Here is a 27933-nt window from a genome sequence, read left to right as displayed (position 1 = left end):
GATATGAAAAGTTCTTGTATGATTTTCAAAATAGGTTTAAATTTCATATATTGTAGTAATATTACCATACTTTGTAAATCGGCCTGTAAAGCTCAGTGGTTAAATCAATTACCAAGTAATGCAAGGGTCTCGGGTTTGATACACAATTGTGCAAAAGATTTTTTTCTCTCCTTCGTTGCTACAGTTAAATGTCCATTTATACAATTTGTTGTTAATACATAAGAGCTGACATTACATTTTTACTTGCTACAAACTGGCAGAAACTTTCAAAATATGCTAGCTTTAAAACAGACATGGTAATATACCTCAAGGAGAAAGATTAGAGCGAGATTAATATAAGCCTTTTGGCTTGTTTCTCAATCTATTTCATGTATAAGACATTGTTTGTAAACATTATCTAATTATTTACGAATAAATATTGTTTAAACTAAGGAGAAAGATGTTAATGTTTGAAGCATATCTGAGTGGGACAGAAAATTCAGTAGTAAATCTAAATAATTAATTACAGTGTAACTCAAAATGTTCAAAACAATTTAAAGTTACAGCAAAGTATACATTTATGATTAGAATTGAAAGTCTTACAATTTTTCTATATACTCAACAGGGGCAAGACCTACAAATTATAATACTGTTCAGTAACCATGGTAACGTACACAACATCTGGGTATATAACACACACAACATAGTTTGAATGGTAATTGTGGATAAATATTCTTTAATCAAAGAGCTTTCAGTGTTGGGGGAAAATACATGCATATTTACTTACTGACTAATGACAGTGAGATGAGAGATTTCAACATGTCTATTGGTCCACAAACTATGGCAACCTTTGTTAGCTGAGGAATGGCAGCACGTAATACCGTGTTCTGAACACTGTCTCGTAAAATATCTCTCAACGCATTCTCCACAGGCCATAATGTCTCAAAGTTTGTGTACACAAATTCTGATGAAAATTGATTCAGGCATAAGCTAGGATACCAAAATGCATTGCTTATGTTTAGAAATGTTTCATTGGCTAGGTCCACTTCTCGGTGGTTTTGTGTGAGAGTTGCCTCGAGTCTTGAGCACAAGTCATCTCTGGGTATGTAAAACTCTGGAGATTCGAAAGTGTGATGGTGATACTGAGAACAGCAGCAGCACTGGGACCCCTTACTGAGTTTGTGAAATCCTGTATCCTGTGAAACTGCACCATGTTTTACTCCTTGGTCCATAACTGGTTTTGATATACCTGATCTCGGACTCACATACCCCTGCCTCAGCACTTTCTTCTCCTCAAAATTCTTTCTCTCTTCTCTTGCCTTGGGATTAGCAATGTTTAATTTGAAGCTTGAAACATTAACATTTCCCGGTTTATCTCCCCTCTTCACGGTAGTTTGATGGTGAACTGATATCCCAAAACGATGTCTTGCACAGATGTATTCAGACTTGGAATGGAAATCCTTATGAAGGAGTTCAGGAAAAATCTCTTTGTAGTTCTTTTTCTCAAGATCTAACTGGTAGGCATAGGGATTATCAAATCCTTCTGACTCTAGAGCACAGTACTTACAGAAATAATCGTCTGATGCCATGTGTTTCCTCCAAGTATTAATTTAGAATGTGATTTCACATTATGATTCACACAAAATTTTCTGCATTATCACTCTCATAAGTTCACATTTTCCACAGATGTGCTGAGAACCACACTGAACTGCATTAAAGAAATTAATATTTCTGATCAGATTATGTTTTTTAAAATAGCTATCAAATTTTCTCCCTATTAAATTCTTTGCAGATCATATAAAAATTTGGCTACAATCCTAATCGCAGTCATATCTTTCCCCTCAATTTTCACAATTCATTACAAGTTTGAAATTTTTGACATCTAAAAAAAAAAATCACTAATAAAAAATTATGAAAAGTGTCTGTCATCAGCAGTCGTGAATGCTTTAAGTCCTTAATTCTACATCTGCCATTAAAATGAGGATAATTTGAAAAAATAAAAATTCCACTGCCATGAGCTGTCTTTTAACACAGCTCTGTATGAATGTCTCCAAAAATTACTACTCATTAAAATTAAATAGTTGCATTTTTTTTTTGTCTTTGGTGTACAAGAAAAGAAATATATTCCAAATATGAATATTATCATTTTTTAAAATATATATACATTGTTTATGCGGAGTCTGATAATATTACCTGAACATCCTCCCACCTATTCATCTTTCATGCTTCTACCTTGCAGTTGCAAAACAGATAAACATGTGATCTGTTTTATAACCGGGTAACCTGATGAGTCCTGTCATTCAAATTTACTTCCTTTCGTGAAAATAATTAGGTCAAACACCAAAGAAAATATATAAGTTCGATAGTCTTTCCTGACTTTTCATAAATCTGAAATTACTTTTTATATAATGATCACCACATGATATACTGACATGCTCCATGCTCGTCGTAAGTCGCCTCATCTCAGACTTTGTTGACATTTTGCACTACAATGAGGAAAATTCAAAATTTATTAAGCGGATAAATCGGAAAAAATAATGGCTGGTACAACTTCTTCAATAATATAAATATAAGTAAATGTTTTTGAATATGCATCAATTTTTATTTTTTGAATATTCTAATCATGTGTAATGCATGTTTTGACAAAAAGTAGGGAGAATATCAAAATACGTTTTTCCTCGTTTAATATTTTCCTCATAAATCCATGTATTTCCGGTTCCGTACACTGCAAGTTGGCTGAAAACGCAGGAATGTCAACAAGATTGTGTTAACTCCCAAGAAATTTGCATTAACTGCTGTCAGGGTATAGTTTTGTCTGCTCACTTCTTGCCTTTTGTGGATTTCTTACTAGCCTCCCCGAGGTTTATCTTATTGATACAGGTAATATACATTTCATGTTAACTTTGTTAATCATCCTACATCATGAGCACATCCCTATGTAATCTCAGCGAGATTCTTCAGAGGCGTCAGTCCAAATATCCAGCTTCGACGAATCTTGCTGAGATTAATATCTATGTTGGACTTAATATATTTTTATTGTGTGGAAGACAACAATGTGATAGTAATCTTCAAAATTGATCTTCAACACTTCAACAGGTTAGGAACACTTTCCCTACAGCGAGATATTCTCGCTAAAACGCGATTATCCCTCTCTAGCGAGAATAAATATATCCCGTACAACCGAGAAAAACACCCGCAGAGTACATCTTTTCGTGATTCACGTGAAAAGAAGAAAAAGTGCTAAAATGTCTGATACTTCTGCAAATATATGAATCAAAACAAAAACATTCACGATGTGTATTGGATTTCAGACTGCTTCCCTCTTACGCAGCAACTTTGATATGCAATTTCATGACTATGTTGTCAATTTCATAGAAACAATTCCCATCATGTTGAGTGTGTGTCGCACTTATTCAGCGTTGCACGGGATTTGCCATTTTCAATAAAGACGCCAAAACACCTGTTTATGGTAATGTTTATTTCTCGCTAAAGAGGGATAATTGCGTTTTAGCGAGAATATCTCGCTATAGGGGAAGTGTTCCCAACCTGTTCAACAGGTTATAAGAACACTTTCCCTACAGCGAGATAATCTCGCGAAAACGCGATTATCTCTCTCTAGCGAGAGTAAATATAACCCCTACAACCGAGAAAAACACCCATGGAGTACATTTCTTTGTGTTTCACGTGAAAGGAAGAAAAAGTGCTAAATCTGCAAATATATTTATCAAAAGAAAAACACTCAAGATGTGCATTGGATTTCAGACTGCTTCCCTCTTAAGCAGCAACTTTGATATGCAATTTCTTGACTGTGTTGTCAATTTTATAAAGACAATTCGCATTATGTTGAGTGTGTGTTGCACTTATTCAGCATTGCACGGAATTTGCCATTATTTTCAATAAAGACACCAAAACACCTGTTTATGGTAATGTTTACTTTCTCGCTAAAGAGGGACAATCGCGTTTTAGCAAGAAGATCTCGCTATAGGGGAAGTGTTCCCAACCTGTTCAACACTGCGTTCCACTTTTCACAACATGGTGACTTTTGCAGATTTTCACGGGTGAAATTAACTTTATAAATCGTATTAAATCCACACGTCAAGTTTCTGTAAGCCGAGTTACAGAATCAAGAAGGATGGTCTGATGGTTGGGATGAAAGCGAGAGAGTGTGTATGTTTATGGGGGTGGGGGTTGTTACTATGTATCTCTTGCCTGTGATAAATTTGCTGAAATGCTGTGTATAAATTTAAAACCACTGTCTGCAAAAGTAAATTACTAAAGAAACTGAGCACTAGTTTTACACATTGATTTATTACAGGAACTAGTTGTTTTGTCTGTAACAATAATAATAGCGGAGGGGCAGAAATAGTACTGCCCAGCGCCTGGGGCAACCATATTTTGAGTATGGCAGGTAAAATTACTAGAAGAATTTGTCCATAGGCAAGTGAATTTTTAAAGTAAAAATATAAATCCATTGAAAATGTTGGTCGTGGATGAGCCGAAAGTCTGGCGATTTAATAAATATACATAAACCCCTCTAGTGAGAAATGACATGGATCACTAAAGTGTTTTAATGTATGGTGAAGTTAAAATCGATTGCAAAGTGTCGAACCAACTTTAGATGCAATGTCAAGGTGAATGTTCAATGTGTTGATGAATCGAAACATGGACAAATTTGTGACATTTAGTTGGAAAAGAAAGGACCCTGAATGTAATAATAACAATGATCAGCCATCTGTATCTAAAAAGCACATGAAGTATGACAAAATGAAGAGAATCTGGGGATACATTAAATCGTGGGAGGAAAATTGGCCATGGCTTTATTACAATAAGCAAACAGAATAGATATGAATGAATTGATTGAATAAAATTCAACAAGGTAAACAATTTCAAATATTTTTATAAATGTCTTAATTTAAGGTGGGGCAGTGAATTTTGTGGTATATAGCATTTGAATTTGGCATCTCTGCCTGTCCTTGGACAAATATTTCAAAAATCTATTTGTCTACCCCTGAGGGGCCTGTACCATACCGCTTATAGGTTTACTAAAGTGTAAGTTTCTTTTATAAGTTACTTTTTGCAGTGATTTCAAATAAATACACAGTATCTCAGCAAATTTACAGACATGAGCTACATAGTAAGCTCCCCCTCTCAACCCCCTCACACACTCTCTTTCTCCCCATCTCTCCTTCCTGATTCTGTAACCCAGCTTCCTCTGTTTGATAGATATTTATTTAGATTTGAGATTGAATATAGGAAGTTCAAATTGCTGATCCATGACATCAGCAGTGATCAGCAAATGTAAAAGTCATTCCAGGATAACCATAATCCCTGTGAACCAGTGATGCACTGAAGAATTTAACAGCTGTCAAAATGTATCACAATATAGCTGACTCGTCATTTAATTTGGTCAGAATTGCATCTTTCCTTTGTGTGTTTACTTAGAAAAGGTGACTGCATACAAACTATAACTAGTCCATGCTCTGCTTACAACAGTTGACTTAAAAAATGATGTTTTTGGCTGTTGTGAGGTATTTTGTAGGCCTTGATAATTAGTAGGACAATGGTGTAAAGCAATCACAGTAATCCTGAAATGATTCTGTTTAAGATTGGTACCTATATGCTATAACACCACAAGGGAGTAACTTAGAATACCCATCTGCTTCCTGTATTTGATATATTTATGCAGTCTTTGCATTGATTTATATGGCATGACCCACAAGTTGTTTCAGGTCAGTAGTCAATCAACATTGAAACTTGGTATTAAAACTGTGAGGTCAACTGAATGCAGGGTAACATCAGAAATGGGTTTTTTATTGGCAAAAGCCCTAAGAAACCTTAGCGGTACTTTCTGGGTATATTTTAGTTAAAACAGCTATAGTAATGGTTATAAACAGATCTCGGTGAGACCTGTACAATTTGAGTCTCACTTTGAGATGGCCTCAACGTTTGAAATTTTCTTTCATAAACTTACAAAGAGTGGCATATTTTAATGCTTGTTCTGTATGTGGACTAAGAGATATTTACATTCAGGTAATCGAATTAGATCATTTGATTGACTCATAAAAGTTTACTACACAAGAAATTAGATGTGACACAATTAAGGATCAGGTGAAGTTTTTGATGAATAGTAGAGACAAGTAAGAAAACAAAACAAAAAACTCAGAGAATTGAAAAATTCATGCACTCATTCCAATTCATGCCTTGTAATTGATTCATTCCACGAAACTCGAGAAAGGTACCAACATTTTGCACAGTGATTATGTAATAATGTGTATTCTTTGTATGAGGGTCATTTTAAATTACATCTGTCACACCCTGAGATTGGATTTTGTTGTCACATATCCATCTTTAAAAAGATGGGACTTTGTTAGTGGTTAGTGTGTGTCTGTATGTCACACCCTGGAACATTGTATTAGTAGGAGATGGGACTTTGTTAGTGTGTACGTCACACCCTGAACATTGTATTTGTAGGAGATGTCTGTACGTCACACCCTAAACATTGTATTTGTAGGAGATAGGACTTTGTTAGCGTGTGTCTGTATGTGTAGGAGATAGGACTTTGTTAGCGTGTGTCTGTATGTGTAGGAGATAGGACTTTGTTAGCGTGTGTCTGTATGTGTAGGAGATGGGACTGTGTTAGTGTGTGTCTGTATGTGTAGGAGATGGGACTCTGTTAGTGTGTGTCTGTATGTGTAGGAGATGGGACTTTGCTAGCGTGTGTCTGTATGTGTAAGAGATGGGACTCTGTTAGTGTGTGTCGCTATGTGTAGGAGATAGGACTTTGTTAGTGTGTCTGTATGTGTAGGAGATGGGACTTTGTTAGTGTGTGTCTGTATGTGTAAGAGATGGGACTCTGTTAGTGTGTGTCGCTATGTGTAGGAGATGGGACTTTGCTAGCGTGTGTCTGTATGTGTAAGAGATGGGACTCTGTTAGTGTGTGTCGCTATGTGTAGGAGATGGGACTTTGTTAGCGTGTGTCTGTATGTGTAGGAGATGGGACTTTGTTAGTGTGTCTGTATGTGTAGGAGATGGGACTTTGTTAGTGTGTGTCTGTATGTATAGGAGATGGGACTTTGTTAGCGTGTGTCTGTATGTGTAAGAGATGGAACTCTGTTAGTGTGTGTCGCTATGTGTAGGAGATAGGACTTTGTTAGTGTTTGTCTGTATGTGTAGGAGATGGGACTCTGTTAGTGTGTGTCGCTATGTGTAGGAGATAGGACTTTGTTAGTGTGTGTCTGTATGTGTAGGAGATAGGACTTTGTTAGTGTTTGTATGTGTAGGAGATAGGACTTTGTTATTGTGTGTCTGTATGTGTAGGAGATGGGACTTTGTTAGTGTGTCTGTATGTGTAGGAGATGGGACTTTGTTAGTGTGTGTCTGTAAGTGTAGGAGATGGGATTTTGTTAGTGTGTCTGTATGTGTAGGAGGTGGGACTTTGTTAGTGTGTGTCTGTATGTGTAGGAGATGGGACTTTGTTAGTGTGTCTGTATGTGTAGGAGATGGGACTTTGTTAGTGTGTGTCTGTATGTGTAGGAGATGGGACTTTGCTAGTGTGTGTCTGTATGTGTAGGAGATGGGACTTTGTTAGTGTGTCTGTATGTGTAGGAGATGGGACTTTGTTAGCGTGTGTCTGTATGTGTAGGAGATGGGACTTTGCTAGCGTGTGTCTGTATGTGTAGGAGATGGGCCGGACTTTAATTCAGCTTCTGTGTCCTTAGTGTTAGAATCCTTTATGAACATGACTCTGTACATCTGTTTGTCCTTGCACACTTCTAGAACTTTTTGATTGTGAGAGATGGGACTTGATGTGTTAATGTGTTAGCGCTATTGTGGTGTGTTTTCTGAATTCTTTGATTTTTTTTGTCTGTCTTGTCTTTCACAATCTAAAACTTTTCATTATATTTCCTGTGTAAAGATAACCACGATTTCTGACCTTGACATTTCAATTGGCATTTAACCTACTTACTAGTCCTTCAGTCTGGTTTGTCTGTTACATGTCAGATTCAAAGCCCTTCAACTCATATAAAGACATCAACAGCTGAAGGAGAAGTGCTGAACAGTTTGACCTATATAGGGCGCTCAGGGCTGTAGTAGTGATTGAGGGTCCTTTATTGTGCCTATGCATACTGTGATACAGGATCTTGGTTTACAAGGTGGCACCTGAAATACCCCGAGATTTTCATTTATACTGGTAGTGCTGGGCAAAGGAATAGTCTCTTCTTATTTTAAACATTCTAGATTTGACCTCGCCATAGCAGTAAGGTACCACGACCATGCAATAATTCTAGACATTCACTCGTAATAAAATTTTCACTGGACTCTTTATGCAAATTTCAGTCAGGTTAGTCATGCATACATGTATTACAGTTTTCCAAAATTTGGAAATCTAAAATTTGGTTATCGTAGTAACATATGTCACAATGATACATGTTCATTAGAACATTCGTATTCGTCATGCTTACTATAAGGACCAAAGTGGAATACTAGCAATGCATAGTAGTATGAAATTGAGTGGAAAATCACGCCCACTGTGAAAAGGGAAAGTTTATAGTATCTCTTAATTATGAAATGGTTTAAGACAAAGAGCGCACTGCAGACTTCTCATAACCAAATGGTCCAATCATGTTTGTGTAAAGATTTGCTGAAATATTTGTATTGAACCAGAGCATGTAAGGTATTTTCCTAAGAATATGCATTTCTTGAAAGGAAAAAAATGTGAACAGATAATCATAATAAACATATATACTTAATATTGGGATTTAAGCAACATTCTCAGATAACAATATTGTCAGATATTTGTGGGAATGTTGATTGCCTTTTGTTTACACAATGAGAGTAAGGTTATAAAATACATTTATTACTTCGGTCTAATCGCCTGAAGGGATGTCTTATTTGTTCCTCCTTGTCCAAACAAGGAAGGGTATTATGGTATGTGTCTACACTGCTGCAGTAATGGGTGACACTAAAACCAGAAGGGGTAGTTCTCAATCGTGTCTTCTGCTGATGTTTATGGTAGTGTTTCTTGTGTTATGGTATGCTTAGAACTTTCTATCCATGATTTTGAATGATGTTTTGCACTAGTGTTTTTTCAATTATGATATGCTGTGATCTTTCTATCGATGTTTTCGGATGATGTTTGCACTGGTGTTTCACCTGCTATGATATGCTGTGATCTTTCTTTCATGTTTTAGGATGATGTTTGGGCTAGTATTTCTTGTGTTATGATGCTCAGAACTTTCTTTTCATGTTTTAGGATGTTTGGCTTAGTATTTCTTTTGCTATGATATGCTGTAATCTTTCTGTCCATATTTTAAGATGATGTTTATGCTAGTGTTTCTTCTGTCATATGCTGAGATCTTTCTATCCATGTTTTTGGATTGTTTGTGCTAGTGTTTTTATGTGCGTAAAGACGGGACATATTATGGTACATGATGTCTGTACGCTGGTTGTACGTATGTCCATTCAGGGTTTACGTTTTGCTATTTTCATTCTCTGTTACATATGAAGCTACATAGCCTCTTTGTGGGTCATGCAAGATCATGTTGCAATTTTGATAAATTTTGACCTCTCTTGCAGGAGTTTTGCCCCTTTATTTGAAAATTAATGTTATATGGGGGGGGGGGGGGGGTTACATAATTTGTCTGGCTAATGCCTCTCACAATTTTCAAGTAAGGGCCATCTTGTATTACAGAGTGTTTGTATGGATATTGATGACGTGCATGTGGCAAGGATTTTGATTTTCTTCATTTTTTGAGAAAATTGCACGTTGTTGAACTTAATCATGCAGTTTTGAGGAAATATTATAGAGAATACATGTATTGAATTGTCTAACAAGTGAGGACCTTCTTATTTTACAGAGTGTTTGTATGGGTATTGAAGATGTACATGTGGCATGGAGTTTAATTTTCTTCACTTTTTTTTAATAAAAAAAATTACACATTGTTGAACTAGCTTAGTCAACTTTGAGGAAATATTTTAAAGTGAGTGCTTGGTTTGTCCTTTTAGCTCCTCTTACAGTTTTAAAGCTAGGACTTTTGTAAACAACTTGAAGATGTATTACGTATAACCTTCTCATGGGCGTATTACATATAATCTTCTCACAGGCGTATTACATATAACCTTCTCACGGGCGTATTACATATAACCTCACAGGCGTATTACATATAACCTTCTCACGGGCGTATTACATATAACCTTCTCACGGGCATATTACATATAACCTTCTCACAGGCGTACACATGTATTGCATATAACCTTCTCACAGGCGTATTATATATAACCTTCTCACAGGCGTGTTAAATAATTATAACCTTCTCACGGGTGTATTACATGCTAGCTGTGTCATGTTGTGTGATATTATTTTAGGGTGTTTATGCTAGCTGACGTGTCATGTGTTAATTTGTGATATTATTTTAGGATGTCCATGCTAGCTGTATCATGTTGTGTGATATTATTTTAGGATGTCCATGCTAGCTGTGTCATGTTGTGTGATATTATTTTAGGATGTTTATGCTAGCTGTGTCATGTTGTGTGATATTATTTTAGGATGTCTATGGTAGCTGTGTCATGTTGTGTGATATTATTTTAGGATGTCTATGCTAGTTGTGTCATGTTGTGTGATTTTATTTTAGGATGTCTATGGTAGCTGTGTCATGTTGTGTGATTTTATTTTAGGATGTCTATGGTAGCTGTGTCATGTTGTGTGATATTATTTTAGGATGTCTATGCTAGTTGTGTCATGTTGTGTGATATTATTTTAGGATGTCTATGCTAGCTGTGTCATGTTGTGTGATATTATTTTAGGATGTCTATGGTAGCTGTGTCATGTTGTGTGATATTATTTTAGGATGTCTATGGTAGCTGTGTCATGTCATGTGATTTTATTTTAGGATGTCTATGCTAGCTGTGTCATGTCATGTGATTTTATTTTAGGATGTCTATGCTAGCTGTGTCATGTTGTCTGATATTATTTTAGGATGTCTATGCTAGCTGTGTCATGTCATGTGATTTTATTTTAGGATGTCTATGCTAGCTGTGTCATGTCGTGGGATATTATTTTAGGATGTCCATGCTAGCTGTGTCATGTTGTGTGATATTGTTTTAGGATGTCTATGCTAGCTGTGTCATGTTGTGTGATATTATTTTAGGATGTCTATGCTAGCTGTGTCATGTTGTGTGATTTTATTTTAGGATGTTTATGGTAGCTGTGTCATGTTGTGTGATATTATTTTAGGATGTCCATGCTAGCTGTGTCATGTTGTGTGATATTATTTTAGGATGTCTATGGTAGCTGTGTCATGTTGTGTGATATTATTTTAGGATGTCTATGCTAGCTGTGTCATGTTGTGTGATATTATTTTAGGATGTTTATGGTAGCTGTGTCATGTTGTGTGATATTATTTTAGGATGTCTATGCTAGCTGTGTCATGTCGTGGGATATTATTTTAGGATGTCTATGCTAGCTGTGTCATGTTGTGTGATATTATTTTAGGATGTTTATGGTAGCTGTGTCATGTTGTGTGATATTATTTTAGGATGTTTATGGTAGCTGTGTCATGTTGTCTGATATTATTTTAGGATGTCTATGCTAGCTGTGTCGTGTTGTGATATACGCTGTGATCTTTTATCCACGTTTCAGGATGATGAAAATGCTAGTGATATGCTAATGATATGCAGGTCACCCTAGCATAATTAGGATGGGTGTTTGGTCAGTTTTGTGGGGGCAGCTTCTATCTCATTTAACTACACACATGTACATATGTAAGTTCTACCTCAGCCATGATACATGTATGGATCAACAGAAAAGGGCAAACTTAGAGGAGTATATATATTCCACAGTAATTGGTAGTCCATTCACATATATTGAGTAATCGTGATGGTTTGATGCATGATTTGATTGATATACATTATGAAGAGGCAGAGTGCTAGCAGGGACCAATTATTTTTTCGAGTGGAACTAGCTATAACTATATATTTCTTTTTTCAGTTTCTTTAGTGTGGCCGAATTCTAAGAGATTTTACATGTCTTTATTTTTGTATCCCTGAAGAAATCTTATTTGTCTCTGAGGAGGAGAAACATCAGTTTCAAGAATTTCTAGCTTGAGAATATTTGAAAGACAGTCTTAAGTGTTGACTACAATTTATGTGTAGGAATACAAATCAGATGATCACAATACAGGTTAAACGTTCATGCTTTACTGACTTTCTCTCTGATCTACTGAATAATTAGAATTAGAATTAGATCATTAACCGTGTCTGACTGAGGTCAAAGACTCGAAATCTGCATACTGTGCTCAAAATCCCTAACTGTCGAAAATAGAGAGTGTTTGTCATAAGATTATATCACCAGAATAAAATCAAAATAGACCAGTCTCTAAGTTAGTGGAGATGGGGATATTATATAATCATAAGATTTAGATGGAAACTTTTCCTGTGTATTTTTAGTTGGGTGTAAGTAGTATTGTATGCATTGTAAAACTGAAAAGTAGAACAAAATCAGATAAATGTGCATGATTTTACATTTTTGTTACAGTTTTACCATGGAACTTAGTCCATTCCTGTTTGTCGTGTAACACCCACGGATACTGAAGATCCCATTGTAAGGCGGCTGAGACTTGAAATAGACTAGTATGTAAGTATCTCATCGGAAAATGACGCATTGTCAATTACACACTTATAAAATTACATGTACTTTTCCTGCAGAGAAAAAAAAATTAAATGGACTTGAAATAACAAAACAGAAAATGAGATGGATTATTTTGTTTGTCGGTATGAGAAATGAATTTATTATTAAGCTTAGAAGCCTACTGGGCTATTTGGACAAAAGATATGAGTTTACTAAAGGGTAGAAGCTTTATTTATTCAGAGCCTTTAACCTTTTAGAGTTAGCAAATAAGGACATATTAGGATTTATAGCCCTACAGTCTTTATACATTATTTGTGATTGTGTGAGATTTTTCACCTTGAGATACATGTGATTAACAGTAGTACTAAGTTATGATTGTATACTAGTGTGATGTAAACAAAGAGAAAGTGTGCATCGAAAACAACTGGAATTGAAGTGTTAGAGGAATTACAGTCAGCGATTTGTTCATTATTGATTCTGCATGGTGTACATGAAATAAATTTCAGAGAGGTAGAGAAATATTTGATAATTTGGTTGATAACCAGCATTCCTTGTGCATGAAATATATTCTAGCACAATGACATGGATTATGATTATGGCATTATTATTCCGTAGGTATTTTATCACCTAGTACTTAATTATGTGATGGAGGTCATTCTCGCTGTTGTACAACCCAAACAAAATGTCTTCAGCCAAGAGTACCGTCCGAAGCTGTACAATATTCTGCTGCTGGACCACAAAACAACATCCTCGGGGGAGAAAAGCAAACCCACCAAGTATCTCCCTACATTCCCACTGACCAATGTCCAGGAGGAGGCAGGGGATGAGGTTCTGACCAATCTCTATCAACTGACCGGAGGGGATCATGTTGGCATTAAAGGTAGGATCTTATATATCATGGCATTAAAGGTAAGGTTTGATTTATCATGTTGGCATTAAGAGTAGGGGCAGATTTATCATGTTGGCATTAGAGGCAGGGGCAGATTTATTATGTTGGCATTAGAGGCAGGGGCAGATTTATCATGTTGGCATTAGAGGCAGGGGCAGATTTATTGATTTATTCCATGTATCTTACAAAGAGAGCTGAAGGCATGTGTACCCATAATTCTATTGTCATCTTTGAAAAGTTAGGATGATGTTTGTGCTTGTAACTTATTTCCAGATTAATGCAGAAGATTTTTGATATGGATTAAGTGAAATGCTGCAATTGTTGGACATTGGTCGTAGTGAATTTTCCTTGTTAAAGTAGGAGGAGAGAGTAATTTATTGCATTTGTTTGTGTAGGGGAGCGTGCTCTGCAGATTCAGTGGTCGAGCGACAAGCACAGGGAGTCCCTCACACAATTTGCCCTCTTCTGTGTTCCTGTCAACAAGGGAGGTAAATCTCATTTTTATTATCTGGATTGCACACATTTTCAAATACAGTGACTGTAGATTTAATTAAGGAAACTGACAAGATAGAAGTTTCAAGAAAGGATTACTCATTCACAAAAACCTGAATTTACTTAAAGAGAAAATATTAATCAAAGAAATATTAAGGAAATGTTTGCAATAGAAAACTTCCTCAAAATTAAATGATGAAGATTTCAATATGTTTGTTTCAGATAAATTGAATCGGATGTTTGTGGAGAAGTCACCAGACTACCCTGGTTTTTTCTCTCTGGATTATGTGATAGAAACTCTTAACAATGACTCTGTGGCATACCCCCCACCCACCAGGACATTTATCTCCCAGCTGGAGAGGTAAAACTTACACTTATACCCCCCACCCACCAAGACATTTATCTCCCAGCCAGAGAGGTCAGACTTACACTTATACCCCCCACCCACCAAGACATTTATCTCCCAACTGGAGATGTCAAACTTACACTTATACCCCCACCCACTCACCAGGACATTCATCTCTCAACTGGAGAGGTAAAAGTTACACCTATACCCCCAACCCACCTGGACATCTATCTCCCAGCCAGAGAGGTCAGACTTACACTTATACCCCCCACTCACCAGAGCATTTATTTCCCAACCTGAGAGGTAAAACTTACACCTATACCCCCACTCACCAGGACATTCATCTCTCAACCTGAGAGGTAAAACTTACACCTATACCCCCACTCACCAGGACATTCATCTCTCAACCGGAGCGGTAAAACTTACACCTATACCCCCACCCACCAGGACATTTATCTCCCAACAGGAGAGGTCAAACTTAACAATGGAGATTTGTCTTCATCACCATAAACTAAAAATAGACTTCAGTTCAAAATTAGATATTGTATATATTCTGGACTTGTAAAAATCACACACACATTTTATTCAATCTAATTAAAATCAGACTTCTTAGATCCACCCCGTATACTCTGCGTAAGAAGATGACATAACTCGATTAGGGGTCATGTTCAGATGAACTTTATATCAGCCAATTGGCGCGTCGGCTTTGAAACCGTCGGTGTTTACAATTCAAGGAAAACGGCTGCGATTGTTTGGTTTGAAGGAAAACACATCACAGTTAGATGTGACATCACAATGCACCGTTTACATCGACTGGCGTTATATTCCTCGCGTTAATTAAGTAAACTGTTTTGAAAACTACTCAAATTGTACCCATCCCTATTCATACATAAATCGCAATTCACAATTAATTCTATTTCGTTGTATTTTATATCGTACGTCTTGTTGTTTGTATGAACGGAATAGATTCGGCATTATTGCGAAAGTTTAGAATTCCTTATGTGAGAACAACAATTTTATAGTGTGCAATAAACTTCGTGGGAAAGCGATTACTGCAACTTGTTTACGAATTGCCGGGAACCGCCTGAATAGCCATCATTGTCTGTATGGCGCACTCTGACTGGCTGATAGTTCTCATGAATATTCCAAGGAAAAGGTCATGTGGACATGACCCCCAATGGGATTATGTCAGATCCTATTATAGCGATTGTGAGCATATCCTAGGATCTGATTTTAATTAGATTGACATTTTATTGATATTTTGAATTCTTTCTAAAATCCACTCTCAGTATGAATTTTAGTGACCGATGTTTTATGGATTAGGTCTGTTGTAAACTTTGACTTTAAGTCTATTCTAAGTTTATGGTCATGGAACTAGGCATGCTTTTATCATCTATCTGGACATCAATAGCGACTTCTGTATAATTTTACTCTCAGACAAGTCGTATCTTTTATGACAGTTTACAAAGTTAATTATTGAATGAATTGTTTGTCCTATTTTCAGCTGGCTTCGAGAAAAACATGCTATGCCTGGTGCTATCAACATTTTATTTAGTCGCCGAGCCGACTACCGAGTTAAGCTCAGTGTGAACAACCCAGCCTTTTTACCGAGTCGATTTGAGCATGCCCACGAGACGACTGGGATGGTGATTGACTCTACTCCTGACGAGATCAGACACACGGCACGAGAGGCGCTCACAAGGATGCTTGAAATTGAGAAGTGTGAGAAGGTGGTCTTGAACCCGGTGTTTGGTTCATCGTTTCCGTGTAAATCTAAGGTAAACCCCCTATAGGAAATTGTTCTATTTAAAGGTACTGAGATAAGAGAAACATATTGTTATGTATGTGACTGATGAGAAGTTTTATGTTAAAACAGTAAATTGCATTTCAGCCCTGACTGAATATCTTTAAAATTCACTATAATTGCAGGTTGAGAGGGCAGAAGTGAACATGTACTGGGGGATGGGTGTGCCGGACTACAACATACATGTATGGCCTAATTCCAACAGAAACAGCAGCACAGGGGGGTCCTTTGACAGGTATCATCCTCAAACACTGTAGCTAAGCTTAGTGATCATATACAGTACAACACGCTTATAATGAACACACTTATAACAAATTCACCTCAAACACTGTAGCTAAGCTTCGTGATCATATACAGGAAAACATGCTTATAATAAACACACTTATAACAAATTCACCTCAAACACTGTAGCTAAGCTTCGTGATCATATACAGTACAACACGCTTATAATGAACACACTTATAACAAATTCACCTCAAACACTGTAGCTAAGCTTAGTGATCATATACAGTACAACACGCTTATAATGAACACACTTTGACAGGTATCCTCAAACACTGTAGCTAAGCTTAGTGATCATATACAGGAAAACATGCTTATAATAAAAACACTTATAACAAATTCACGCTTATTGTGAAGTGACATCGATTCCCCTATGAGATGAAAATAACAAAACTTTTATTGGATATAACAATGTTTAGATATAATGAATTTTTTATCTCTGGCCCTGGTGGTTCACTATAGTCATGTTTTACTGTACTGAGAATTACTTCAGTAAATCAAAGTACTAGAAGTAATGAAAGACATGTGAATTCTGATATTTACATGAAATATGGTTTTACTTTGGCGACATTTATATTGTGTAATGCTGTTAAAAAAAGAATTGAGGAATTGTTTTAAACCAGCAGTCCATCTTAAACTTGATAAGAAAGAGAAGAAATAGATACAGGAAAATCATGTAGCACATTTATCTTAATCAGCACATAGCACATGTGAATTTTTTTTTAAATTACCATAACTGGTTCCCTTAACTGGTGTAATTAACAATTGAACCAGCTTGGTTTATTAACACAATTGGCACTAGATGGCATTGAATCAGAAGTACCTGTGAATTGATTGAAAATCAACCAATGCCAATAAACCTTGTTGCTTAAGCTCAGTTTTCTTTTCAATCTTCAAAGACACCCAAGCATAACTTAATGAAATATTGATTCACACTTGAAATAAAGGCAAACAGTGGATAAATGTTGCTGAGATTTACATATATTAGAATGATTAGAATTGCATGCATTTAAATTTGAGGGGGGGGGGGGGGGGTTGGGTTATTTCATTATTGTTTTAGTTTATGATAACATTTTTGTTCTGTTTTTATTAGCTCACCTGAGCTAAAAGCTCAAGTGAGCTTTTCTGATCACCCGTATTCGTCCGTCCGTCTGTCCGTCCGTCTGTAAACTTTTAACATTTTTGACTTCTTCTCAAAAACCACTGGACCAATTTCAACCTAAGTTGGCACAAAGCATCCTTAGGTAAAGAGAATTCTAAATTGTTAAAATAAAGGGCCAGGCCACCTTCCAAGGGGAGATAATCAAGAAAAGGTAAAAATAGAGTGGGGTCATTAAAAATTCTTCTCAAGAACCACTGGGCCAGAAAAGATGAAATTTATAGATAAGCCTTATTAGGTAGTGCAGATTCTAAATTGTTAAAATCATGGCCCCCGGGGGTTGGATGGGGCCACAATAGGGAATCAAAGTTTTACATACAAATGTATAGGAAAAATCTTCTTCTCAAGAACCACTGAGCCAGAAATGAAAGCTTCCTGATATAGTGCAGATTCTAAATTCTTAAAATCCTGGCCCCCGGGGGTCGGATGGGGCCACAATAGGGGATCAAAGTTTTACATACAAATATATAGGGACAATATTTAAAAATCTTCCTCCCAAGAACCACTGAGCTAGAAAAGCTGATATTTACATGAAAGCTTCCTAACATAATGCAGAGTTAAGTTTGTTCAAATCATGGCCCCCTGGGGTAGGATGGGGCCACAAGGAGGGATCAAAGTTTTACATACAAATATATAGAAAAAATCTTTAAAAATCTTCTTCTCAAGAACCATTGGGCCAAAGAGGTTAACATTTACATGAAAGCTTTCTGACATAGTGTAGATTCAAGTTTGCAAAAACCATGGCCCCAGGGGTAGGTTAGGGCCATAATAGGGACTATGGTTTTACATGCAAATATAAATGGAAAGTCTTCGGATATGGACCAAGGTGACTCAGGTGAGCGATGTGGCCCATGGGCCTCTTGTTATTTTAGATACATGTATTTTGTTCTTTAATTATTATATTTTTTCAAAAAGTTTCTACATAACGATATAAAAGATGGTAAATTATGATATAACAAATGATAATGGGATTGACTTTTCAGCTTGTATCCAGAGAAATATCATATCCACAAGCTTGTGAATGAAGGCAACATCCAAGCCATACGGGACACCATTGCCATCGCTGCACATCTGGTGGACGAAAAACATCCCAAAGTCGGAGTGCCTCTTCACATGGCAGCATAGTAAGTAATCAGACAACAGACTGGCAACATAGTGATCAGACAACAGACTAATAACATAGTGATCAGACAACAGACTAATAACATAGTGATCAGACAATAGACTAGCAACATAGTGATCAGACTGGCAACATAGTGATCAGACAACAGACTGGCAACATAGTGATCAGACATCAGACTAATAACAAAGTGATCAGACGTCAGACTAATAACATAGTAATCAGACAACAGACTAATATCATAGTAATCAGACAACAGACTAATATCATAGTAATCAGACAACAGACTGGCAACAGTGATCAGACAACAGACTAATAACATAGTAATCAAACAACAGACTGGCAACATAGTGATCAGACAACAGACTGGCAACAGTGATCAGACATCAGACTAATAACATAGTAATCAGACATCAGACTAATAACATAGTAATCAGACATCAGACTAATAACATAGTGATCAGACATCAGACTAATAACATAGTAATCAGACATCAGACTAATAACATAGTAATCAGACAACAGACTGGCAACAGTGATCAGACATCAGACTAATAACATAGTAATCAGACATCAGAATAGCAACATAGTGATCAGACAACAGACTGGCAACATAGTGATCAGACAACAGACTGGCAACAGTGATCAGACAACAGACTAATAACATAGTAATCAGACATCAGACTAATAACATAGTAATCAGACATCAGACTAATAACATAGTGATCAGACATCAGACTAATAACATAGTAATCAGACATCAGACTAATAACATAGTAATCAGACAACAGACTGGCAACATAGTAATCAGACATCAGACTAATAACATAGTAATCAGACATCAGACTAATAACATAGTAATCAGACAACAGACTAATAACATAGTAATCAGACAACAGACTAATAACATAGTAATCAGACAACAGACTGGCAACAGTGATCAGACAACAGACTGGCAACATAGTGATCAGACATCAGACTAATAACATAGTGATCAGACATCAGACTAATAACATAGTAATCAGACAACAGACTAATATCATAGTAATCAGACAACAGACTAATAACATAGTAATCAAACAACAGACTGGCAACAGTGATGAGACAACAGACTAATAACATAGTAATCAGACAACAGACTGGCAACAGTGATCAGACAACAGACTGGCAACATAGTAATCAGACATCAGACTAATAACATAGTGATCAGACGTCAGACTAATAACATAGTGATCAGACAACAGACTAATAACATAGTGATCAGACATCAGACTGGCAACAGTGATCAGACAACAGCCCATCTGGGTGGGTGGAGGTATGGGCTGTCTGGGTGCAGGTATGGGGTACCCTATAGATTTATTTGACTTTTACCAAAGTTTTAGATGCTTGCCCACTATTTTTTTCAAATACGAACATAATGCATATACTTGTGTGTATAAACTTATAAAACACAACAATAAGTTTTGCAACGACAGTGAACATTTTCCTAAAATTTTGAATCTCAAAGGCTTAAATCTCTCATTCATACCCAGTACTGATGGATGATCGTAAAGACTGCACTTTTTTCTTTACAGCAAAGGTTATGCAGATGCTGCCAAAATTCTGCTGGATGCTGAGTGTAATCCTAATGCACTGAATGAACTCGGCCAGTCACCCCTCCACATAGCTGCCAAGGAGGGACATTGGAATGTTGTTCAGGAGCTCATCAAGAAGCCCGATACTAGTCTGGTAAGTGTTACATGCACAAGAGGAAGAGTTTTTTCTACCCAGACTGATTTGATGATGTCATAAAGTTGTTGATTATTTACAATATGGTAAAAAATTGTCCAAAATATCAACTTTGAATGAAGTTTATTTGCAACATGATGATATGCAGTGTATGTAGAAGAATTAAAATATCTCCATCTGATTTTGTTTGGTACATGCAACCCACGATTTCTGCAGCCAAACAGAACCGGACACCATTAAATCTCTGTTTTATGTATACATCTGTAACATTGAATGTGATTATTCCTTGTATAGGAGCTGTTAGACAAACAGAATAGGACACCATTAAATCTCTGCGAGCAGGACTCGAGATCTCCCAAACATCAAAAGACTGCCAATCTCATCATCTCAGCCATTAAGAAAACAGTAATATTCTCTACTAAACATGCACTTAGTGGTAGAAAACTTGACAAAGCACAGGATTAAAAGATGAATTGTTTAAAGATAATGTATTCCTTATTTTCCTGTAGCTGTTGAAGAATATGTCAAACTTCTATCATTTTGCAGTTTGAATCTGCTCGCAATTGTAACATATTTGTTAAAATTTCAGAGACAGATACAGGTGTTTTTAATGGACGGGTCGTCGAAGATGCTGAACTTATCAAATGGAGACAGCACCACAGTTCAACAGCTGAATCTCCAGTTACTAAGGGTAACAACACAGTATACATGTGTGAAGAATTGCTTTGATTATGTTACGTTTTCTGCATATTCAGAAATGACTGCTTGACTATTTTGTGATTTTAGGCATTTAATCTTCCTCCCAAGCCTTATGCAGAATATTTTACAATTTGGATATGCTCCAAAAGTCTGGGTAAGTGTTCTGATTAGGGATGTTCAGCTCAGTTATGGTTAATATAATCTCATGCTGACAGTCTCACCCCACCCACCCACCCCTCCACAGTGGGGTTAAGGTGTCCCGAGTAAAATAACAAGTAATAACAGCATATTCATATAAAAGTAAAATTCTTTCAAGCGTCGCATATTTTTAGTAAAAATTGTGTGTCAATACATAAACAAACATTGTATCACGTGGGGAAATCCTTTGCTTAACATAGTTCCACACTCCTGTGACGTCATAAGATTTTGCAAAGTCAATGATTTAATGACTGGAACATAAATTTTGTTGGAGTCTTTTTCAATAGTTATTGTTAAGATATTGTTACCCATAAAATATTTTCAAAAGTCATAATTATGTTTGAATAATCAATGATATGTTTCAAAATATTGAATCCAAGGGCAATAACTCTGTTTTCATTAAAAAATTTATCAAGTCTATTTTGCAATAGATTTCCTTTATTTTTCACAAACATTTTACCAAGTTGATGAAGAATCATTATCTGTGTTTTTTCATGAAATTACATAATATCTTAATCCCCGAATGATTTTGAATAGCTCAACTGTATGGTGCAAGACTTCGGGGTTTTTTTTTTTTCCAAGGGGGTATACATACTCTGGAAGCTATAGATTTGAAATTATTAAGGAAAGGTGTGGATTTTTTTTCATAAATAACTATAACAGATGTAGATCTACTAATATAAACAGAAAAAATGATAGGTAAACCATGATATAAGGAAAATATGTCCACATTTGTTTGTTTTTTAACATTTTGGAGAATAATGCTAATTCAATAATTTTGCACATATCATTCTAAAACTTGATGAACATATTGAAAATGACTTGTGTTTTAGTTATTGACATGTTTCCTGATAAATAAATGCAATTAAAAAATATTTTGTTGTTTTTATTTTAAAATAAAAACAAAAAACGGTTTCCAATAAATTTCATAAAAATCTACACAGGGGTACATAACTTCAGTAGTGTCTGTAATGAAAATTAATATGGAAACCCTTTACTATTTTGCCTTTTAAGATTACTCTGATTGTTAATTTATTGATTCCAAACAAAAAAATGCTACCTAAACCCCAAAAATCCAGGACTAAGGACCCACCTTAACTATTACGTCGTCATACAAGTGACGTAGAGCTATTTTTATCCGCTAGACTTTTAGTTGTTTATCACCTCGGTACAGGTGAAAGATGCACTCAAATCATTTGCAGTTTGGGCTTGATATGTCGACATTGATATGGTAAATTTAAAGAGTGATACAGATCGGTACAATATCCTCTCAAATATAGCAATTTCCATAATCTCAACTCAAATGTTGGGCATTTTCCACATTCACATCCAAATCGTATCTAAACGAGGTAAAATATTGTACCTTCTGTATCAAAATCCTAAATCTGCAACTAGTTACCTTTCTGAATATGCCTTGATCGAAATAAAATATCGTCATCTTTCACCTGTACCGAGTCGATATGTACATGCGTTGGTTTTCTTTATTCCAAATTACTATACACATCGGGGGCAATATCAAGGTCACAAAGAGATGTAAAGATTACTTTACAGTCTTTCGTGCACATACTATATATAAAAATATGAGACTTATATATTATCGAAGAAAACTTGGGGAAAAAATCATCTGACAAACAGATTTAAACACATGCAGCTTGAACACTAGATAACGGCAATAAATAGCGAGAAAATATTATGACATTTTCCCCGCGATACAACTATAGAACTGTACGTCGTGATGTACTTTTATATTGTGACGTCATATAGTATGAAATGCACCAAGGTACATTTTATGATGTTTATTTTAACTTCACTCGGGACACCTTAACCCTGCTGCGTCTTTCTTCAGCTTTAAAGCATTCCTTCATACTTGGTACATGTATATCTAACTTTGCTACACTTTGTGACAGGATTTTAGATTCATAGCTCATTGATTTCCTATTTGCCAAATTCATGTGATATAAAAGATTATTGCCCTTGCATATATCTTGTTGAATATTGACACAAGCTGAATGTAAAAATAGCACCTAGTATTACTGGAGATGCATTTTTACAATGAGTATCATCAATGCGATAAACTCAGGTATTCCTTTATGATATAGCTGAACATATTGTAAGCAAAATTATTGTTATTTTTTCATCAAATATAGTAACTGAACCATTATTGAATCCCGTACTGAAAAAGCTACAATATGAATGTTTTAGTATTTCCTACAATATCAATGTTCTAGTATTTCCAGCACTCACTCAAAATGTAATATTGAATCATCACAGGTTATAAATTGATGACATTTCATTAATTTAACTTTCCAATGATGTAAACAGAATATTCTCATACGAAATGCATTTGTCTTCCTTGTTTAGAGCTGCAGCTAAAATTAGAACACAAACCCGTAGAACACATTAACAATTGGCGGAGGAGAATCGTCAGTATGCTGACAGGTGCCCCGGACACCAGCAAAGAGAATCCAACCCTCAAATGGAGGCGCAATGCCAAAGTAGGCGTCGTCTCCGAGGAAAGGGAGGTCACCCATCCACTGGCCATCCGAACGCTGTTTTATGAGGCCAAGCATAATTATATTAATGCCTTGTATCCTTGTAAAGATGCCGATGTCCACACGTTTGCCTCCATCTTGATCCTCCTGGAACAACAAGGGAAATACGACACAGTCACTGCCAAGTCTTACCTTCAGTGAGTGTTACCAAGGGTTATAGTTACAAGTCTTAACTTCAGTGAGTGTTACCAAGGGTTATAGTTACAAGTCTTACCTTCAATGAGTGTTACCAAGGGTTATAGTTACAAGTCTTAACTTCAGTGAGTGTTACCAAGGGTTATAGTTACAAGTCTTACCTTCAGTAGTGTTACCAAGGGTTATAGTTACAGGGGAAATACGACACAGTCACTGTCAAGCCTTACCTTCAGTGAGTGTTACCAAGGGTTATAGTTACAAGTCTTACCTTCAGTGAGTGTTACCAAGGGTTATAGTTACAAGTCTTACCTTCAGTAGTGTTACCAAGGGTTATAGTTACAAGTCTTAACTTCAGTGAGTGTTACCAAGGGTTATAGTTACAAGGGAAATACGATACAGTCACTGCCAAGGCTTACCTTCAGTGAGTGTTACCAAGGGTTATAGTTACAAGTCTTACCTTCAGTAGTGTTACCAAGGGTTATAGTTACAAGTCTTAACTTCAGTGAGTGTTACCAAGGGTTATAGTTACAAGTCTTAACTTCAGTGAGTGTTACCAAGGGTTATAGTTACAAGTCTTAACTTCAGTGAGTGTTACCAAGGGTTATAGTTACAAGTCTTACCTTCAGTGAGTGTTACCAAGGGTTATAGTTACAAGTCTTAACTTCAGTGAGTGTTACCAAGGGTTATAGTTACAAGTCTTACCTTCAATGAGTGTTACCAAGGGTTATAGTTACAAGGGAAATACGACACAGTCACTGCCAAGGCTTACCTTCAGTGAGTGTTACCAAGGGTTATAGTTACAGGGGAAATACGACACAGTCACTGTCAAGCCTTACCTTCAGTGAGTGTTACCAAGGGTTATAGTTACAATACAAAACATTAAATTGACTTTTCGCGACCCCTGAAGGCTAAACAGTTAGCCACACTAAACATAACGGTTACCCTAGGTGTCCCATCTGCTCTTCAAACAAATGAATTTTTTCTCACATGATGAAAATTGTCGTAATACCTGTAACGAGGAAAAACTTTATTTATGATTTGTCAGTACCAGTTTCTTGAGACTGTAAATCACTGTTGTCGGAGGCCTCCAATCAATATAATTTGGTTATAAATAAGTAAAAACCTGACTTAGATTTCGCAAAAAATGCTATTTTAAAACTGCAATATTTATAACTGCTGTTTAAGAAATAATTTACAGGGTCTCTTTTTATGCTGTCTGTAGAGGGTGAATGGATTTATGCATTTCTTTACTGGGCAGAATTAAAGTACATTCAAATGAAAATTACATAAACATAACATAATGAGAGAATTAATGGTCCTTAAAAAATAAACATAACCTGATATTAAAGGGAATTGATGTTACTTAAGAAATAAGCATAACATAATATGAGAATTGATGTTACTTAAGAAACTTTTGAAAATACATGAGGATATGAACTTCGATGCTTTACACCAGTATACACGTCATGAAGCATGCTACCGCTTCATGAAAAGTAGGTCAGTGTGAAGTGCTGCAGTTCATACACTCATGTATTTTCAAAAGTAAAATTCAATTTTTGATATTTACATTATACTTTTACTTCTCTTGGAATTCCCAGCTGTTAAAATAGACTTACTATATTTATCAAGGTTCATGTGCACATTCTTCACAACTGCAGCGCATTCATGAGGAAATGACTATCATTACAATTTGTAGAGATATCAAAGGCAAAAACATTGGAAATGTAAATATATATATATTTGTCGTGTGTGATTAAGATGCTTATTCTCCAGAAAATCTCTTTTTCATTGCCCATCATGCACAGATATTTCAATGTTTACCAACCATCTCAACTGGTACAGTTCAAGTTTTAAAAATAGCACCACGTGCTAGATATGTAGAAGTATGTGTGATATACATTATATTGTCTATTTATACTGTTATGGTTGTTATGTTGCTTTGGAAGTAGTTTATGTACTACTCATACCAAGAAATTCCAGATCTTGTATTATGATAGATGTTAATCAGCTAAATGTAATTGCTGACTTACGACAAGCGAGTCAGCTACATGTAAAAGCTTCAGTAATGACAGGAGTGTGAGTTAGTTACATGTAATAGCTGAGTAATGACATGGTTATGAGTTACATCTATTAGCTGAGTAATGACAAGGGTATAAATATAGCCGAATCTCTTGCAGTAAAAACATTAGCAGTCTGGTGCCAGCTCCAATTCTGAAGGTGAAGGGTCAACAGCACTTGTCTTCTTCAATAATGAAAAGGTACAAGGAATACTGTGGAGGGCTTCAGGACGACATTAAAAAATACCAGAACCAGTATCAGCAGGTTAGATATTTACTGGCATTATTAAGCCATGAGAATGATCTTTTTGTGGATCCATGATTTATGGGAGTGGATTGTCTGTGTTTAAATGTGCTTGGTTTTTAAGATATAATATGCAGATATGAATGTGTGTATGTGTATTGTAATAAATCCAACCTTTAGATAAAATACATGTATGAAACACTGCACAGTGTACATGTATCTTGAATATTTGCAAAATTATGCTGATGCTTAAACAGAGCATAGAATAAATGTACATAGATGTATGTTTAGTATCAAAGCTGTTACATTTGTTGCTTTTCTACTTATTTCACAATAACAATTACCAGTATTATAGTATATGTACAAGTATATCTGTTTTGATTGGATGTGAGCTGTGAATTTCTGTCCCACATATAACTTTTTATTTGGAAATTTTGTTTACAGTTTCTGCAGGGAAAGTTTTTGGAATTCTGTCGGAAATTGACGGTGTATGGTTCAGCTTTTTTCACTGGAAATCTACAGTCCAATAGTAAATCCTCCAATTTATGCCATATTGGTGTCAATGATGTGGGAATACATATCATAAACATGAAGTCTAAAGTAAGTGCAAAATATCCTGGTCAGAATTGAGAATTATTACCCCACCCTCAAAGTGTATAGAGTATAGAATATTTTGATCAGAATTGACAACTATTGTTCCACCCATCCCCAGTTGTGGTCCAGGGTGGCTGTATAGTTTATATATAAATGTACAGTTACACTGTAAGCCTGTTTAATTTAACACTTGTGTTTCACTGTTTAATCTGACACCAGAGTTATCTCTCCGAGCATGTCGCATTATACAGGATTCACTGTACTCTGAACATGTCGGATTATACAGAATTTACTGAACTCCAAGCATGTCGGATTATACAAGATTTACTGTACTCCAAGCATGTCGAATTATTCAGGATTTACTGTACTCGGAGTGTGTCAGATTATACAGGATTCACTGTACTCCGAGTGTGTCAGATTATACAGGATTCACTGTACTCCATGTGTGTCAGATATTAAGCAGGATATACTGTACTCTGAGCGTGTCAGATTATATAGGATTTACTGTACTCTGAGCATGTCGGATTATACAGGATTAACTGTACTCGGAGCGTGTCAGATTATACAGGATTTACTGTATCACCTTTTTCTTTTTTTCCAGGTGATGCAGCACAGTTACCTGTACTCTCACATTCGATGGTCTCACCCCGAGGATCAGCCCTCCTTTCTGGAGATCTATCCTGCTAATGCCTCTAGTGAAGCTCGCCAAGTGAAAATCAAATCACGCCAGGCTGGGCTTATTGTACACCTTATGCAAAAACTCAAAGATCTCCATCAGTATGATGATAGACAAGTCAATCTAGTGTTTGGGACTTCTGGTCGAAGATAAGATTCTATGTGATTCACGGTTGTTCATTTTTAATGGTTGTTCATTTTACAACACTTTTTGGTGATGCGTTTGATGTGCGGATTTGGAAACTGGAAAATTCATTTCCGGATGTCTGTTTGGAGATGAATGCAAGTGGGAAATTGTATTTGTTATCTTTATTATACAGTATGTTTTATTTATTATAAAGCTTTTACACATGGA

At 36.1% G+C, this 27933-nt stretch overlaps 2 protein-coding genes across 8 annotated transcripts in view; one reads left to right on the top strand and one right to left on the bottom strand.

The window, feature by feature from the left end:
• The window catches only part of LOC125681000 (serine/threonine-protein phosphatase 6 regulatory ankyrin repeat subunit B-like), a 43598-nt gene extending 41144 nt beyond the window's left edge, over nt 1-2454 (bottom strand). The window contains exons 1-2 of one of the 2 annotated variants that reach the window (XM_048920872.2): nt 2173-2454; nt 767-1687 (exon numbers count right to left, since the gene is read on the bottom strand). In XM_048920872.2, the coding sequence (XP_048776829.2) occupies nt 767-1568 (802 nt within the window). In that variant the 5' untranslated portion in view covers nt 1569-1687; nt 2173-2454. The remainder of the gene's footprint in view (nt 1-766; nt 1688-2172) is intronic. The other variant, XM_056156033.1, reaches the window with a different exon arrangement.
• Nucleotides 2455-2683: 229 nt separating this feature from the next.
• Nucleotides 2684-27933, top strand: LOC125681001 (krev interaction trapped protein 1-like). 6 transcript variants are annotated; one of them, XM_048920875.2, is made up of 16 exons: nt 2684-2859; nt 12512-12610; nt 13220-13484; nt 13889-13981; nt 14208-14346; nt 15836-16109; nt 16261-16370; nt 18560-18700; nt 20271-20424; nt 20719-20829; nt 21014-21115; nt 21211-21277; nt 23683-24010; nt 26186-26330; nt 26754-26909; nt 27505-27933. In XM_048920875.2, exons 3-16 carry the CDS (start codon nt 13250-13252, stop codon nt 27730-27732), a joined length of 2283 nt encoding a protein of 760 aa, XP_048776832.1. In that variant the 5' UTR covers nt 2684-2859; nt 12512-12610; nt 13220-13249; the 3' UTR covers nt 27733-27933. The 6 variants fall into 6 exon arrangements, with proteins under 6 accessions (XP_048776832.1, XP_048776833.1, XP_048776834.1 ...); XM_048920876.2 differs by lacking the exon at nt 2684-2859 and adding an exon at nt 8892-9011; XM_048920877.2 differs by lacking the exon at nt 2684-2859 and adding an exon at nt 8928-8991.

The sequence above is a fragment of the Ostrea edulis genome, chromosome 2 (assembly GCF_947568905.1).
Source record: "Ostrea edulis chromosome 2, xbOstEdul1.1, whole genome shotgun sequence".
Taxonomy (NCBI): Eukaryota; Metazoa; Mollusca; class Bivalvia; order Ostreida; family Ostreidae; genus Ostrea; species Ostrea edulis.
Note: the sequence above shows the minus strand (reverse complement) of the source record. Positions and strands in the feature narration are given on the sequence as shown.